General features: G+C 43.3%; 1 protein-coding gene across 3 annotated transcripts in view; it reads left to right on the top strand.

Moving 5' to 3' along the window:
• Nucleotides 1-16,409, top strand: part of Xpnpep3 (X-prolyl aminopeptidase 3) — a 59,155-nt gene extending 42,746 nt beyond the window's left edge. For 2 of the 3 annotated variants that reach the window (XM_038342866.1, XM_038342867.1), the window contains 6 exons: nt 749-811; nt 2,044-2,157; nt 6,138-6,223; nt 9,885-10,062; nt 12,559-12,679; nt 13,823-16,409. In XM_038342866.1, coding sequence (XP_038198794.1) covers nt 749-811; nt 2,044-2,157; nt 6,138-6,223; nt 9,885-10,062; nt 12,559-12,679; nt 13,823-13,989 — 729 coding nt within the window. In that variant the 3' untranslated portion in view covers nt 13,990-16,409. Of the gene's footprint in view, nt 1-748; nt 812-2,043; nt 2,158-6,137; nt 6,224-9,884; nt 10,063-12,558; nt 12,680-13,822 lie in introns of those variants that run through there. The other variant, XM_038342868.1, reaches the window with a different exon arrangement.
• The last annotated feature ends 1,222 nt before the right edge of the window (nt 16,410-17,631 follow it).

Genomic DNA, 17,631 nt, shown 5'->3' with positions numbered 1-17,631 from the left:
TAAGAGCTAGTGCCAGGACAGGCTCCAAAGTTACAGAGAAACCCTGTCTCAAAACAAAAACAAAAAAAAATCTTTTTTTTGTACATATACTTGTACATCTGTATCTGTTACTTTTGTTTTTCTAATTAACTTCCAGAGACCCTCCTACCTCTGCCTCCTGGGTGCTTGTATAAAGACATGCACTGATGCTTGACTCGGCATGAGTTTTGGAGAAGACATAAGACTTTACAGATTGCTGGCTCTAACATACATATTTATTCTGAGTGGGAAGGTTGAGCACCCTAACTCTAAATCGGTCATCAGTCAACTATTACAGCGAGCAATATTTCTTTTCCCTCCTGAAACTTTATACTACTTAGTCATAGCATCTGGTTGAGAAAACTCCGTAGCTCTGGCTGGTCTGGAACTCACTCTGTAAACAAGGCTGGCCTTGAACTCAGATCCTCTCCTGGGTGCTGGGATTAAAGGCTTGTGTTCCCATCCTACCCCCAGCTGGGAAAAGTGTTCTTTATTTGAACACCAACATATTGAATGTTTGAGTGATAGATAAAATGAAACTATATTTGGGGCTGAAGAGATGGCTCAGTTCCTAAGAGCACTGGCTGCTCTCCAGAGGACCTGGCTCCATTTCCCAGCACCGACATGGCAGCTCACAACTGTCTGTAAGCTCAGTTTTAAGGGACCCTCACAAGGACGTACATGCAGGTGAACAAATGTGATCATAATCCTCCCCCTTTCCTCTTTCCAGGCCTTCATAGAGACCATGTTTGCCAGTAAAGCACCAGTGGACGAAGCCTTTCTCTATGCAAAGGTGAGCTTCACATAGCAGGAAAGGGCCTGTTGGGGCAAATGTATAAGTGAGGTCACTGGTTCCCAGGTGTCAGACATCGGCTTGCAGGCAGGTAGAGTAGTGACAGCTTATCCTCCTCGTGTTGTTGCTAATTTACTCATTTAAAGCACATGGTGTTCCCGTGAAGAAAAGTATGAATGGAGACCAGCACTGAGTACCTGTAAAGGAAGGGAGACCTGAGGTGGTAGCACTTAGATGGAGCCCTCGGAGTGTAGTGAAGATGGCAGAATGTAGTTTCCCAGCATGCTTTTCCACTTAACCAGAACATTTAGGTTGGTAACTATTTACAGAACTAAAATTAACCATTTTAAGCCGGGCAGTGGTGGCACACGCCTTTAATCCCAGCACTCGGGAGGCAGAGGCAGGTGGATCTCTGTGAGTTAGATGCCAGCCAGGTCTACAAGAGCTAGTTCCAGGACAGGCTCCAAAGCAACAGAGAAACCCTGTCTTGAAAAACCAAAAAAATAAATAAATAATAAATAAATAGGGCTAGAGAGATAACTCAGCAGTTAAGAGCACTGACTGCTCTTCCAGAGGTCCTGAGTTCAATTCCCAGCAACCACATGGTTACCTCACCACCAACCTATAATGAGATCTGGCGCCCTCTTCTGGCCTGCAAGCATACATGCAGACAGAACACTGTTTATAATAAATAAACATTTAAAAATAAATAAATAAATAGAATTAGCCATTTTAAGGTATTGATAAAAATATAAGCCATATATTGGTTAGTTGATAAAAATAGCCTTTTATATGTTTTTGGACTCAGCCTTCTTTACAGATTTTCTCTGTCTTCTGGACTTCTTTGAAAACCATAGGAAGCTTAAATTGCAGGAGATTAAATAATAAGGTTGTTGCACGTCAGATTGCAACATTTAGGAAATGGACACATGTGGTCAGGAGTTCGGGATCATCTTCAGGTATATAGTAAGTTTGAGGTCAATCTGGGCTACGTGAGCTCCTGTCCATACTAAAGCTGGATGACAGGATTGATGTGAGAGGGCGCTTATAGACCAGAATATAGAACATCGGGAAGAGTCAGAAATGTGCTGAGTTGATGGGATAAAATGGTTGCTTAGGTATGGCCAGTGTCCAGTAATAACCTAGAGTAAGTGCCTCTGTGGTGGTTGAAAAGAGCCTGGGCCAGGACAGCTCCACAGAAACTGTGGGTCACGCTTTGTTCTTTTTCACAGTTTGAATTTGAATGCCGGGCCCGAGGTGCGGACTTCTTAGCCTACCCGCCGGTGGTTGCAGGCGGTAATCGCTCGAACACTTTGCACTACGTGAAGAACAATCAACTCATCAAGGTATTTGGAATGCCCTGTGGTCTGCTCCCCAAGAGGCTCAGGTTTCCCAGACTCATTGCTCTTCCTTCCCTCGCAAATGGAATGCCATTGAAAAGCACTTTTTATTTCTAAAATGGTCTATGGATATTATTTCATTAGTCCTTGGAGTAGCCCTGTCAGGTAAGAACATTTACTAGCATACTTGCTTAGTGGGTGAAAAAGCTAGTTGTTAAACGTTAGCAAGCCGTAGTACACAGGCAGGGTGTGAGGCAGCATTGGGTGGACCAGGCGGGTAGCCTCCAGAGTGCTGCGTGTGAAGCAGCCTGTGGAGCTGCTTGAGCTGGTATTTCCTTTATGGCCTTCCTTAGCCTACCGGTTCAGGCTCTTTTTTTTTTTATTATTTATTTATTTATTTATTTATTTATTTATTTATTTATTTATTTATTGTGGTAGTGATTGTGTTTTGGATGGTTGATATGGGTGGTTTAGAGACAGGGTCTGATGTAGCCAAGCATAACCCTGAGCTTTCTTGTGTGCCTTTCTCTCTAGTGCTAGGATTACAGATGGATGCCACCATCCAGTTCTGTGTAGTGCTGGGGCTGGAACCCAAGGCTTTGTCATACTAGACTCTACTGAGCTACATTCTAGTCCATACCGTAGGTTTTTTTTTCCAATACATACTTAACATAATTTGACTTTGTTTTTGAACTTTGTATAACTTCAGAATGTTTAGAGGCAGAGTATTATTGTTGGCAGGATGCTACTCCATGGTTTAGACTAACTTAGAATTCTCTTGTGTAGCCCAAGCTGGCCTCAGACTTGCAGCAATCGTCCTGCCTTGGTCTCTCTCCCAAGTTACAGCGTGCACGCCATGCCCGGCTTTGAGGCCATTTCCCTGCACCTTTCACAGCACTGCACACAGTGCGGGTGCAGAACAACAGAAGGTCTAAAGGGTGAAGTCAGTTCGCATAGGACTGCCATGTGGTGGCTTTCCCTCTTGTGCTGTTACAAGTCCACTGCAGTGCTCTGTGGCTACTCAGCAGCTTGACTGCAAGGCCCTTGTAAGACTAGGCCACCTTTCCCACTAAGCTAGACAAAGTCATGGAAATTAGTACATTGCAATATTTTACATTTTTATTTAGAAGCATCATTAGTTTCATAAAAATGTGACTTAAGTAATAGAGTTTTGGAGGTGGAATTAAAGAGACAAGTCTTATCATGTGGCCTAGGCTGTCTGCAAACTCCTCGCCTTAAGCTGTCATTCTGTGTCAACCTTCTGAGAGTAGCTGGGGCACCAGGCATGCATAGTCTTTTTTGGGTCTTGTATTATTGTTTGCGTTTCTAAGGGTCAGACTTGGGTGCCTTGGGTGCTCTGCCACTGAGCTATATAGCACAAACACAATTGTTTGTTTTTGTTTTGTTTTTTATTTCATTTACATTTAATTAGACATCCCATTCTCAGAATTTGTTAAAACAAAACCAAAATTGCTTTTTATTCTTTTTTGTAACTAAATTTATTTGTTCCATGATTTTTTTTAAAGATTTATTTTTATGTACATTGGTGTATTGCCTGCTCGTATGTCTGTGTGAGGTGTTGGATTCCTGGAACTGGAACACAACAGATAGTTGTGAACTACCATGTCGGTGCTGGGAATTGAACCCAGGTCCTTTGGAAAAGCAGCCAGTGCTCTTAACAACTGAGCCATCTCTCTAGCCCAATAATTGTTATTTTTAAGTGACTTTAATACTATAATATATATAATATATAATATTATAATATATATAATATATAATATATATTTTTTCTTAATTTCTTAATGTGATAATAGACATTTATATGTTATTTCCAAATTTACAATGTTACTGTTTGTGTCCTGGCATATAAGACATCAAGTTCATCCAAGGGACACGTAATAGTGGAATGTCTGGGTTGAAAGATGCGCATGTTTGCATCTTGGATAATACCAGACATTTCCAAAGTGATTACGGCAATTAAATTTCTTTTCCTGAGATAACTTTATACATTTTTCTTTGACCTTGTTTGTTTTACTTAAGTCGTGGTCATATCTAAATCTGCTTCATAATCATAGTTACTATATCTTTTCTCAAAAAGAAGTATCACTGGACAGTTACTTTAAGAAGTAAAGATGCCAGTGGGCTTGTGTGGTGTGCCTTTAATCCCAGTCCTCTGAAGACAAGGACAGGCAGATCTCTAATAAGAGTTTGAGGCCAGCCAGGGCTACATAGAGAACCCAAAAATCCAACTTGGTTTTATGTAAATTAATTTCTGCTTTCTACATCTATACGTTTATGTCTTTAATCTGTTGTCAGTGTCTCAGATATAATTAAGGTATCATCTTTCCTGTGTTCTATATGTTCATTCCTTACTCCTTCAAGGTCTTTAAAATAAATGTGTTCTACACCTTTTCATTCTGTTCTCTGTTTCATGCTTCCCCTTGCCTCGACTTCGTCATGTTCTAGGTGATTGTATTAGGTATATCTACCAGTGTTGGCATGTGTCTTATTTACTATTAACTTAGCCCACTATTGCCAGGTCTAGGTTTTTGTTTTTGTTTCTGAGATAGAGTATTGCTATATAGTACCAGCTAGTCTGGAACTCACAGAGATTCCCTGCTTCTGCCTCCTGAGTGCTAAAATTGAAGGTGTGGTGGCGCACGCCTTTAATCCCAGCACTCGGGAGGCAGAGGCAGGCGGATCTCTGTGAGTTCGAGACCAGCCTGGTCTACAAGAGTTAGTTCCAGGACAGGCTCTAAAGCTACAGAGAAACCCTGTCTCGAAAAACCAAAAAAAAAAAAAAAAAAAAAAAAAAAAAAATGGAGGTGTGTATCACCACACCCAGCCTTGGGTTATCTGTTTTTAAGCAAAAGTCTTTCTAGTATCTCTTATATAATGTGAATGTTTTATAAAGTATTTTGTACAGGGCCAGGTTAGCTTTTAACAGGAACTTTATTCCATACTGTTGCCATTTCTTCCATCCTCCACCCTCACCTCCACCCCAGACAGGGTTTCTCTGTGTAGCCCTGTCCTGGAACTCACTTTGTAGACCAGGCTGGCCTCAAACTCAAAGATCCACCTGCCTCTGCCTCCTGAGTGCTGAGGGATTAAAGGTGTGCACCACCACTGCCTGACAAATACCATCATTTTTATGCCAAAGTTTGTTTTTATTTCTATATGGCAAGGATATGACCTATCTTTAAGGGTTATGAGTTGATCGAGACAAATACACTCAACGTTTTCTTCTTTCCCGCACATATTGTGACGGCAGAAAAGGAAGGCTAAAAGTGGTGAATCTGTGTTAGTTCATGGCCAACCTCTTCTACACAGAAAGTTCCAGACCAGCCAAAGCTACACACAGAGACCCTAAGGAAAAGATGCTAAGAGTAATTGTGTTTTAGTAAGGAAGTGGATTAACGTACGTAGATGATGATGGTGGTGGTAGTGGTGGCGGTGATGGTGATGATGATGATGATGGTGGTGGTGGTGGTGGTTGGTAGTGGTGGCGGTGATGGTGATGATGATGATGATGGTGAAGAAGATGATGGTGATGATGATGATGGCGATGATGGTGATGGTGATGATGATGGTGATGATGGTGAAGAAGATGATGGTGATGATGATGATGGTGATGATGATGATGATGATGATGATGATGATGATGATGATGATGATGGTCAAGCGCCCTTACTCAATGAACCATCCTGCTAGCCCCAGAAACTTTTTCCCCCTCAATTTGTGTTTGTAGTTTGTTTGTCTGCATGGGCCCGTGAAGATCAGTGAGGTCATCAGATCCCTGGAACTGGATTTGAGGGTGGTTGTAAGCCACTGTCTAAGTGCGGGGAACCAAACCCAGCTCCTCTGTGAGAAGAAGTGCTGTTAACCACCAAGCCATCTCTCCAGCAGTCCAGAGACATAGACAAGAAGAAACAACTTGCAGTTGTGAGATTGCCTGATTGGTACCTCCTTCCCTTTCTGTGTTCCAGGATGGTGAAATGGTGCTTCTTGATGGAGGTTGTGAATCTGCCTGCTATGTGAGTGACATCACCCGGACATGGCCTGTCAATGGCAGGTAGGGATCTACAGAGTAACATGCCCCATGGATCGTAGGATTTGAGTTAGTGTAGGGATGTAGCTAGAATAAGTGGCTCTTATATGTCAAGTTAGCTGTCTTTACAAAGCTTTTTACTGTTTCTGTTTTTGCCTGATTTGTTCATTATGTAGCATAGAAAGGCTTAACATAGGGACCACATACACTTTGTTTTGATATTTGCATTTGTGGTTTTCTTTATTGTTTTTTACCTTCTAATTATAATGTCTTATACAGTAGTATATCTTTGTTGCATTAACATTTCATAGATATTAAGAACAATTTGAAGACACTAGAGAGTATCTATCCATTATAGGCAAAAGATGTAAATCCTGCCAGGTAGTGGTGGTGCGCACCTTTAATTCACTAGCACTCAGGAGGCAGAAGCAGGCAGATCTCTGTGAGTTCAAGGCCAGCCTGGTCTACAGAGCAAGTTCCAGGACAGCCAGGACTATTACACATAGAAACCCTGTCTCAAAAAACAAACAAAGAAAACTTGTAAATTTGTATGTGTTTTTGCACCATATGTGTGTAGTGCCCACAAACCAGACGAGGGCATTGGATCCCCTGAAATTGGAATTATGAACAGCTTTAAGATGGGGCTGGGGAGATTGCTCTGAGGTTGGGAGTATTGGCTGCTCTTCCTAGAGAACCCAGGTCCAATTCCCAGTACCCACATAGCAACTCACAACTGTCTATAACTCCAGTTCCAGGGGTTCTGACACCCTCACACAGACACACATTCAGGCGTAATAATGCACATAAAATAGATAAAAATAAATGAACCATTAAAAAAATAAACAGCTGTGAGCCATCATGTGGGCACTGAGAGTCAAACCTGGGTCCTCTGGAAGAGCAGCCAGTCTCAAAACCACTGAGCTGCCTCTCCAACCCATGTAATCCTCTTAAAATAACTAAAATGGGTAGATTTAGTGGTTAGGGTTTTCAGCCTGAGGCTAGTTTCATTTTTTTTAATTTAGTTTTAATTTATATACCTGTGTGCATACAGGAACCAGTGAAGGCCAGAGGCATTGGATGCCCTGGAGCCACATTTACAGGTAATGCTGCCTGACTTGGTGCTATGAACTAAACTCAGGTCCTCTGCAAAAGGAGGAAGTCACTCTGAACACTGAGCCACCTCTCTGGCAAGCCCCAAAGGTATTTCCTAGTCCACGGTACTATACCAGTGTAAAGCCAGTCTCAGAAGCCTAAGATGGCAGAGAACAGCCTGGCAGCAATGGCACACGCCTTTACTCCCAGCACTCTGAGGCAGAGGCAGGTGGATCTCTTGAATTCAAGTCCAGCGTGGTCAACAAAGTGAGTTCCAGGACAGCCAAGGCTATACAGAGAAATCCTATCTTTAAAAAAAAAAAAAAAAAAAAAAAAGACAGAGAACAGATTTAGGTCCTGGCAAACAAACCAGAAATTTTGGGGAAATTCTTGAAGAGAGGAAGCTAGAGAGAGTAAATCCCCAAATCTTCATATAAAATATTCAGAAATTATTAGCTGATAACAAAACTTTGCTACAAAGACACTAGAGCACTCAGTAAAATACCAGCAGCTAGAATCTGGGTAAACTAGGCAGAGAGTCTAGTTGCTTCCCATTGAGAACATGGATCCAGCCAAGATGAGAAAATCACTCTTCAGAAGAACATAACCCCTAAAGCAACCAGAAAAAGATAATACAAATAAGTATATCTAACAAGCCAATAAAAAAGTTACAACAGATTGCTAAAAAAAAAAAAAAAAAAAAAAAAAAAAAATGGGGGGCTGGCAGGATGGCTTTAGTGGGTGAAGGCACTTGCCACCAAGCCTTTATGACCTAAATGTAAACCCTTCTGGGAGTCACACAGAAAGAGCCGACTTCCCAGGTTATCCTTTGTCCTCCAGTCCTGCACATGCGCACCCTGCCGTGAATCCTCAAGCTAACTAAGTATAGGAGTTAGAGGCATGCACCACCATTCCTGACGACAAGCCCCATCCACCCCTTTTGTTTTGTTTTGTTTTTGTTTTTTGAGCAGGGCTTCTCTGTGTAGCCCTGTCCTGGAACTCACTCTGTAAGTCATGCTGGCCTCAAACTCAAGAGGTCTGCTCACCTCTGCTCCATAGTGCTGGGATTAAAGGTGCGCATCACTACTGCCTAGCACAAAAATATAAACTCTTAAACTCTTGAAAATAAAAAGATGGGAAAAACATTTCCATGAAAAGATTAACTATAAGGAAGCTAAGATGGTATGGATGGCTTCTTGATCTTTTTGACTAAAATCAAGTGTAGAAAACTGAAGCGGTGACAGTAATACAAACAGAATAGACATCGGGACGAGGCTGGAGACCAGGCTGGCCTCAAACTCAGAGATCCTTGGGCCTCTGCCTCTCAAGGACTGGGAGTAAAAACGTGCATCACCATGCCTGGCTGACAGACATACATTTCAGAGCTGGAGAGTTGGCTCAGTGATGAAGAGTTCTTGCTTCTCTTCCAGCAGACCCATGTTTAGCAGCTCACAGCTGCCTGTAACTCCAGCTCCAGGGCCTTGTTAGGCACTGCATTCACATACACAAACCATGAACACCTATATAACCTGAAATAAAGTCTCTTTTTGAGATGTCCAAGTAGTTGGGAAAGAGTGAGTATGAGACAGAGAAGTACTGGGTACTGTGCTTCTGTAACCCAGAACTGGAGCAGGATGAGAGTTAAAGGCCAGGCTGGAGAGGTGGCTCAGCAGCTGACAGCCTGGCCTGCAGAGGGAGCTCCTGGACAGCTAGGGCTACACAGAGACACTATCTCAGAACACCAGAGAGAGAGAATACCATATATAAATATTAGGAGAATAAAGCTGAAGCAAACCTTGGTGACTTTTGTTTTCGGGCAGGATCTCACATAGTACCCTAGACGGTTGCACACTTACTGTGTAGACCAGCCTGGCCTCAAGCTTACAGTCCTCCTGCCTCAACCTAATGAGTGGTGGGATCACTGAGTCCTGTACCACCAGTTTAGAAGTTCATAAACTTTAAGTGTTTAAACTGGAAAGGAAAGTGGTATGTAGTGAGGAGCAGGCGGGCTGCATTCCCGCCGCCCGGCTCTTGGCTGCCTGGCTAGTTTATGCCCCGAAATAACAACACACAAACTGTATTCATTTAAACACTGCCTGGCCCATTAGTTTCAGCCTCTTACATCTTGATTAACCCATATCTAATAATCTGTGTAGCACCACGAAGTGGTGCCTTACCGGGAAGATTCTAGCGTATGTCTATCTTGGGCTGGAGCTTCATGGTGTCTGTCTCCCTGAGGAGAGGCACGGCATCTGCCTCACTTCCTTCTTCCTGTTCTGTCTACTCCACCCACCTAAATCCTGCCCTATCAAAAAGCCAAGGCAGTTTTCTTTATTAATTAACCAATGAAATCAACAGATTGATAGAAGACCCGCCTCCATCAGTGGTAGGTACTTGCCTCATAGTCACAAGGCTTTGGGCTCAAACTGCAACACCAAAAGAAATAAAAAGGAAGAAAAGGCTTAAATCAGTAATGTAAACTTTCATCTTAAACTATTGAAGGTCCAGCAAGATGACTAGCTAGTAAAACAACCTGCTGCCAGGCCTGCCTACCGAATAACTAATTCGCATTCCTTGGCTTTCCTGTCCCTAGATTCACCGCACCTCAGGCAGAGCTCTATGAAGCTGTTCTAGAGATCCAGAGAGCGTGTTTGACACTGTGCTCCCCTGGGACAAGCTTGGAGAACATCTACAGCACGATGATAACACTCCTGGGGCAGAAGCTTAAAGATCTGGGGATCGTGAAGAACAGCAAAGAAAACACCTTCAAGGTACCTTCCTCCTCTTCACCCAGTCCTTGAGAACAGCCAACACGCTGCTCGATTTTGGTTTGTTTGTTTATTTGTTTGTTTGTTTTTCAAGACAGGGTATTTCTGTAGCTTTGGTGCCAGTCCTAGAACTCTTATAGACCAGGCTGGCCTCAAACTCACACAAATCCACCTGCCTCTGCCTCCTGAGTTCTGGGTTTAAAGGCGTGCATCACCACCACCCAACTCAATTTTTGCCCTTCTTAATAAAGCTACAAAACTTAGACACTGTCTTTGCATTTCCTTGTAAAATGGATTTAGCTTTAACATGGATTAAAACAAAGGAAGTTGATACATACTTTTGCCAGTAGGTGGCAGCACGTTCTGATTCATGGTCTGCTATAGGACTAGTGTAGTCCTCAGAAAACAGAAAATGAAGTCTGTACAGGGGGTGGGAAGAACACAAACAAGGAGAGAATGTTAACTCCTAAACCTTTCCTGGGGGTTCTGGGGATCAGAGGGGAGACTGTTTATTGATTCAGTTACATTATTGAGATTTTGGCAAACTGCCCAAGAGTTACATCTGTAATGGGTTTTGTCTGTATCTAAATGTAATGGTATCCATTATAATTGCAAAAACCTGAGCCACACAAGCATTGCACATCTTCCATCTCCAATTTTAGAATTCCAGGATTCCTGTTGTCAAAAAAAAAAAAAAAAGAAGAAGTTATAAATTCCCTATGCCAAGCCAGCAAATATTTAATTAACTGATAGGATTATCCAAGCCAATAAATATACAATCGTGCCTATTCCACAATTTGATATGGAATACTTAGGATTTCCAGAATAGGCTACCCAAGAGAGATGTGTGAGTTATATCTTTTTTATTTCACTGATGGCAGGGACAAGGTCTCATAACCCGGGCTGGTCTTAAATTCCTGATTCTCCTGTTTCCACCCACCAACAACTGGGATTCCAAATGTGTGCTTCTATCTTCCTTTTTTGTTTGTTTGGTTGGTTGTTTGGTTGTTTAGTTGGTTTTTCAAGACAGGGTTGCTCTGTATAAGTCCAGGCTGTCTTGGAACTCCTGTTGTAGACCAGCCTGGCCTCAAATTCACTGAGCTCTGCCTCCCAGGTACTGGGATTAAAGGGTTAAAGGCCGCACCACCACTGCTCTGCACATCTTCCCTGTATGACTTGAAAGGATAACAACATTGCTGTCCTCCCTTTCCCCAGAAAGATTTTTTTTTTTTTCTCCCATGTGCTAGGGATAAAATCTTGCATATGGTAGGCAAATACCACTGAGCTATATCCTTATCCCGAAACCGATTCTCTTTGTCAGTTATTACTGGTTTTCCTTAGCTTGTGTATAATAAATTTAACAGTGGGGTGGAAGGCAGCATGGTAAGTATGCTGACGGCACAGTTTGCCAGGCATGGACGTGGCTCAGTGAGTAAAGTGATTTCTGATGCAAGCATGAGGACCTGAGTTGAGATCCCCAGCATCCACGTGAAAAAGAAGGTGTAGAAGCTGCACAGATGACTCAGAGGCTGCTCTTCCAGAGGACCCAGGTTGCCAGCACACACATAGAGGGTCGTGAACATATGTAGCTGCAGTTCTAAAGAATCTGATACCCTCTTCGGGTCTTTGAGGACACTAGGTGCGTACAAAGTACACATGCATACATGCAGGCGTACACGCATACTAGTAAAATGAAATGAATTGTTTGTTTCAAGACTGAGTTTCTCTGTGTAACAGTTGGCTGTCCTGGAACTCGCTTGGTAGACCAGGCTGGTCTCAAACTCAACTGAGATCCATCTGCCTCTGTCTCCCAGCACTCCAAGGCAGAGGCAAATGGATCTCTGTGCGTTCCAGGACAGCCCTGGCTACACAGAGACCCTGTCTCTTTTAAAAAAAAAAAAACAAAAAAAAAAAAAAACAAAAACATAGCCTGTTTGCATAATCCTGGCACTGGGGCAGTGGAGACTGGAGCAACCTCTGGGGACTTGCTTACCCCTAAGTCAGCCAGTGAGCTACAAGCTCATCAAGAAAAGGGATGACAAGGTAGTTCCGTGTATAAAAAGTTCATGATGGCCTGAGTTCATTCCCCAGAACATACATAGCAAGAGGAGAGAACAGGTTGTGTTCTTACCTCCACACACATGTTAGGCATGTACACCCACACAAAAACACAACCAACCAGCCAGTCAATCAAGAAACAAGGTGACGTTCTGTAGAGGATGACACTGTCAACTCTGGCTCCAGTAGGCACATTCATGCATCTGTGTACCTGCACACAAGTGCACACACTGGCATTCCACAAACTCATGCACACAGCACACCACACCACACCCCCCCAAAAAAAGTTGCAGTTTGTCAGGTCTCTCAAGTATTAATCCAAGGCTAGGTTAAATGGCAGAAACTGGAAGTTACTAACACCACGTCGCACTGATCTGTCCATACCAACTTTCCCTGTAAGAGCTCGTTGCCCTAAGAATACTGTGCTAATTTTCTTTTCAGGCTGCTCGGAAATACTGCCCTCACCATGTTGGCCATTACCTTGGAATGGATGTCCATGACACTCCAGACATGCCTCGTTCACTCCCTCTGCAGCCTGGTATGGTGATCACAATTGAACCAGGTGAGGGATGGCTTAACCCTGAAGTATACATTGCTTTTTTTTTTTTTGGTTTTTCGAGACAGGGTTTCTTTCTTTGTAGCTTTGGAGCGTGTCCTGGACTAGCTCTTGTAGACCAGACTGGCCTCGAACTCACAGAGATCCGCCTGCCTCTGCTTCCCGAGTGCTGGGATTAAAGGTGTATGTCACCCCCGCCCGGATACATTGCTACTTTTATTTACAGAATATAAAATATTTACGTTTATCTTGAGTTTTCTTGCTTAGGATCACATGGTTTGTTTAATTTAACTCCTCAAATGAACAACAGATGGCAAATACTTTCTGTAAATTGATATTAAGAAACAATTTTTTTTAAATCCTGCCTTTGCCATGGTCAACTTGTGATAGTCTCACAATAGTGGTGGGTTGCAGCATCCCGCTACCTACAGTGAACTACCCACCCTCATCCCACAGAGTTACCTGACTCAAGCGAGTGCCTGGTGAGCAAGTGGAAAAGTCAAGTTGTGGCCACAGTGAGGTGCAAAGGCTGGTAGGATGATTCTTAGACCAGGACCCAGAGTTTGAAAATTAGGTGTATTATGACTGACTGATAAAGGTTTTGTACTTGTTTGTTGATTTGGTTTTGGGTTTTTGGTTTGGGGGGGGTTAGTTTGGGGGGATTGGGGGGTTTTGTCTGTTTTTTGTTGTTGTTGTTGTTTGTTTCTTGGTTTTGTTTTGTTTTTTGCTTTTCAAGACAGGCTTTCTCTATGTAACAGCCCTGACTATCCTGGAACTCTGTAGACCAAGCTGGTCTAGAAATCACAGAGACCCACCTGTATCTGCCTCCTGAGTGCTGGAATTAAAGGCGTGCACCACCACTGCCACTCAAATTGGTGACTTTCTTAAACAACTACACCATGACAGAATCGTAATTGGTGTTACTGTAGTTGAATGCAGCCTGTCGTCTACTAGACAAAACGGCTATAACGGTAGCAATCCTAAGTAATGACAGCCACCTTGACGGAGCTCATTTAATTCCTACCACTCTGAGCTAAGTGCGCTGAAGGTCCGTCAGTTGAAGGAATTGTAACAGAGGTAAACAATGCGTCTGGTTACTGTCCACTGCTTACTGTCACTGGTCACACACAACCTGTTTCTCTTCTTTAGGCATTTACATTCCTGAGGATGACAGAGATGCACCAGAGAAGTTTCGCGGTCTCGGAGTACGGATTGAGGATGATGTGGTGGTGACTCAGGACTCACCTCTTATCCTTTCTGCAGATTGTCCCAAAGAGATGAATGACATTGAACAGATCTGCAGCAGGACCTCATGACCACCACTGTCGCTGTCACATCTCAGGTCCCAGACTGGCGTCCTGCCTATGTGTGTAGTCAGCTTCTCTGGGGGATTAGACACAGGTTCTGTGGGGAGTACACAGCTATATGAGTGGATGTCCCTATTATATGTATCAGGACATTTTCATGTTAGGTAGATGTAAATCTGGGAAGGTAAATTCTGGAACAGTCTGTTACTAGGACTTTAGTGACAATAATTCTGGAAAGCTAATGGTCAAGGAGGTTTAACATGTGGATGGAAAGTACGGTTTTGGTTGTGCATACCCATGCATCCCAGTTAACACATCCAGTTCTCCCTTCTGCACTTGCGCTGAGATGCACCTGTATCCTGGATGCTGTGGATGCCCTGTGCTTTACTCTTCACCAATGCCCGCCTGTGCTAACAGCTCCCTGTCGGTGTTCCAGGTGGCCAGTACCTATCCTCCATGATCTCTGCCTCCCCAGCCAAGTTCCATACATCTTCTGGGACCTCTCAGGCTCAGGGAGCATGGGTGTCTTGCAGTCTTTCCATTCAGCCACAGTACAGCAACACCAGCCAGCCAACAAAAGAGTCTTGGGTCTTTCTTGCCATTCGGTTGTCCAGCACCTGGAAAGTGCCTAGGTTTTTAAAGGGGATTCTTTTTCAAACATCCACCTTCCTGTTCTTTCCTTAGACAAAATGTCACTGTGCCTCAGATCCTTCACAGGTTGCTTTCCTTTGTGACAGGCTCTTGAGGTAGTTCAGGCTGGCCTCAAACTACCAATCTTCCTGCACCCTGTCCATTTTTACAGGGGTTTTGTGGGGATTTTGGTTGGTTGGTTGGTTAGGTGGTTGGATGGTTTATTTTTCAAGACAGGGTTTCTCTGTGTAGCCCTAGCTGTCCTGGAACCCTCTTTATAGACCAGGCTGACCTTGAATCTAAGAGATCCGCCTCCATCTGCTTCCCTGCTAAGATTAAAGGCCTGCACCACCACCTCCCAGCCCTTTGTCGGTTCCCTTGAACTGGCTATGTATTGTCAAATCATCATGATAGGACTCAGTCTGGGTAACAGCCCTGGCTCTCCTGTAGACCAGGCTAGCCTTGAACTCACAGAGATCTAGCTGTCTCTGCCTCTAGAGTGCTGGGATTAAAGGTGTGCGCCATGTGGTCCACTTCCTACTCTAAGCTAGGGTGGCATGGCAGTGACAAAGAGTCATGTTTCTTTCCCTAAACACAGCATCAGGTTCAGTTATACAGCCCAGCTCGCGTGGTGAGCAGGGCAGGACTGGATTAATACAAATGCTTTTTTCAAAAGCTCTGTGATAAAGGGACCTTAAGAGCTAGTATGTTAATTTCTTTTAAATCTGAGTGTGTGCATAATACAGACGACTGTACCCAGACATAGTTCACACACACCTGTCAGCACAGCGCTTGCTAGATTGAAGGGGATTGCTGTGAGTTCAAGACTAGCCTAGGCTGCAGGGTAAGTCCCTGTTCCAAAGGGACTTATTATTATATTATTATGAAAATAATAGTAATACAGAGACTGAAAATAGAAAGTATGGGTCCTGCCTGCTCTCTTGTGTTCATGCAGGTCATAAGTAAGCATAGTGAGCTTTCCCACCAGTCCAAATGGTACCTTAGCCTCCTTTGTAACAATGTTCCCAGAAACTCCTGCCAATTAAACTTGAGTCCTGAGTTGGAGCCATTGCCACAACTGACTAGAAGACCGTAAATGAAAGCATCACTTACTAAACCAGGCAGTGGTGGTGCACACTTTGAATCCCAGCACTTGGGAGACAGAGCCAGGCGGGTCTCAGAGTTCGAGGACAGCCTGGTCTGTATAGTGAATTCCAGGACAACCAGGGTTACAAAGAGAGACCATGTCTCAAAAAAAAAATTTTTTTTTAAATGGGTGCCCAAGCTGGTGTCATAAAGAACACTACACAGAGAATTTTTTATAGTGTGGCTAGTAGTTTTTATTCTTAACTTCCTGAAGTGACATCTAAGGCCTAAACCTGAATAGACTGTAAGTTTTAGACCGTGGTAAATCTTTAAACTGACATGTGTTTATGTGTTCCTGGGCAATGACATCATTAACTCCTAACACTGTAACAGAATCCTGTGGTCACAAACCTCTGGGCTTCTTCCTCCTATGGCCACTGCGGAGCTTTGACTGTCAGTATTGTATGGGTCAGGGGTCACCACTGGACTTCAGGCCCACAGGCTATGCACCCACCAGAATCCAGAAACTGCAATCTTGGTCAACATTTCTTAATGCTTTGTATGAATTTTGTGCAATTATAAGTTCTGTTTGAACAAACCGCTGTTACTCTACTCTTTAAGGCCCTTTTCAATGACAATGGATGTATCATTCCCCAATAAAGGGAGTGCACTGTTACTGTCATTTTTTAAATATACTATAAAACAATACAGAATTGTATGGTATGTGTATTTTATTTTAGCCTGTTGGGAGTTTAAATGAAAATTGTCATGATAGGCTCATGTATTTGAACTCTTGGTCTCCCACTAATGGTGCTATTTGGGAGCTTATAGAACCTTGGAAGTAGCCGGGCGGTGGTGGCGCACGCCTTTAATCCCAGCACTCGGGAGGCAGAGGCAGGTGGATCTCTGTGAGTTTGAGGCCAGCCTGGTCTACAAGAGCTAGTTCCAGGACAGGCACCAAAGCTACAGAGAAACCCTGTCTCAAAAAAACAAAAACAAAACAAAACAAAAAAAAAGGACCTTGGAAGTAGAGCCTTGCTGAAGAAATCCACCCCTGGCAGCAGATATGGCCTCATCTCACTTGCTGTTTGCTCCTTGCTTGTTGTGTGGAAGTAACTTGCAGTCAACCAGCAGCTTTCTGCCACCCCTTCACCACCATCTGAACTCTCATCCAAAAAAACAACTTTTGCTTTACAAAATAAATTGAAGGGAGGAAGCAGCAGTGGATTTGACTCAGACTAGTAAAAGATTGGCTCCGCAAAACTGTCCCATAGGGCTCAGTACAGTCCCTGTCAGACCCAGAATGCTACTGCACAGCTGCATCCCCAGCAATAGGAAAGATGGGGCAGGAGGATCACTCGTCTGAGTTCCAGGCCATTGTGGGCTACATCATAAGATCCTCCCTCTGGAAGAGGGAGGAAAGCTTCATAAAACCCTCATGACTTACAAGCCAGAGGGCAGCTTAGAATAGTTTTTTGTGAGGAAGTAGGATCAAATTGTAAAATTGTGAAGGTGCAAACTTTTAAAGATCTAAGACCAAAAAAAAAAAAAAAAAGGCAGTGGTGGTGCACATGTGTAACCGCAGCACTTAGGAGGCAGAGGAGGCAATCTGAGTTCAGAGCCAGCCTGATCTACAGACTACAGAGTGGGTTCCAAACCAGCAAGGCTACACAGAGAAATTCTGTCTCGAAAGAGCCAAAAAAGATCTGAGGCTCAGGGCTGGATGGAGATATGTCTCATTAGTGAAGAGCACCTACAGCTTGGCACCATTATATCCATGTCCTACAAAAGACTAATTGTATGACACAATGGAATAAACTTAAAGAGAATTAGGGTTATGTGCATGTGACTTGGAGAGAGAATGTAATATGTATGTTAGAATAGGAAAAAAAGTATGAACAAAATTTCACATAATTTTATGACATTTTTCTGAAA

Source organism: Arvicola amphibius, chromosome 9, assembly GCF_903992535.2.
Source record: "Arvicola amphibius chromosome 9, mArvAmp1.2, whole genome shotgun sequence".
In the NCBI taxonomy this organism is placed as follows: Eukaryota; Metazoa; Chordata; class Mammalia; order Rodentia; family Cricetidae; genus Arvicola; species Arvicola amphibius.
Note: the sequence above shows the minus strand (reverse complement) of the source record. Positions and strands in the feature narration are given on the sequence as shown.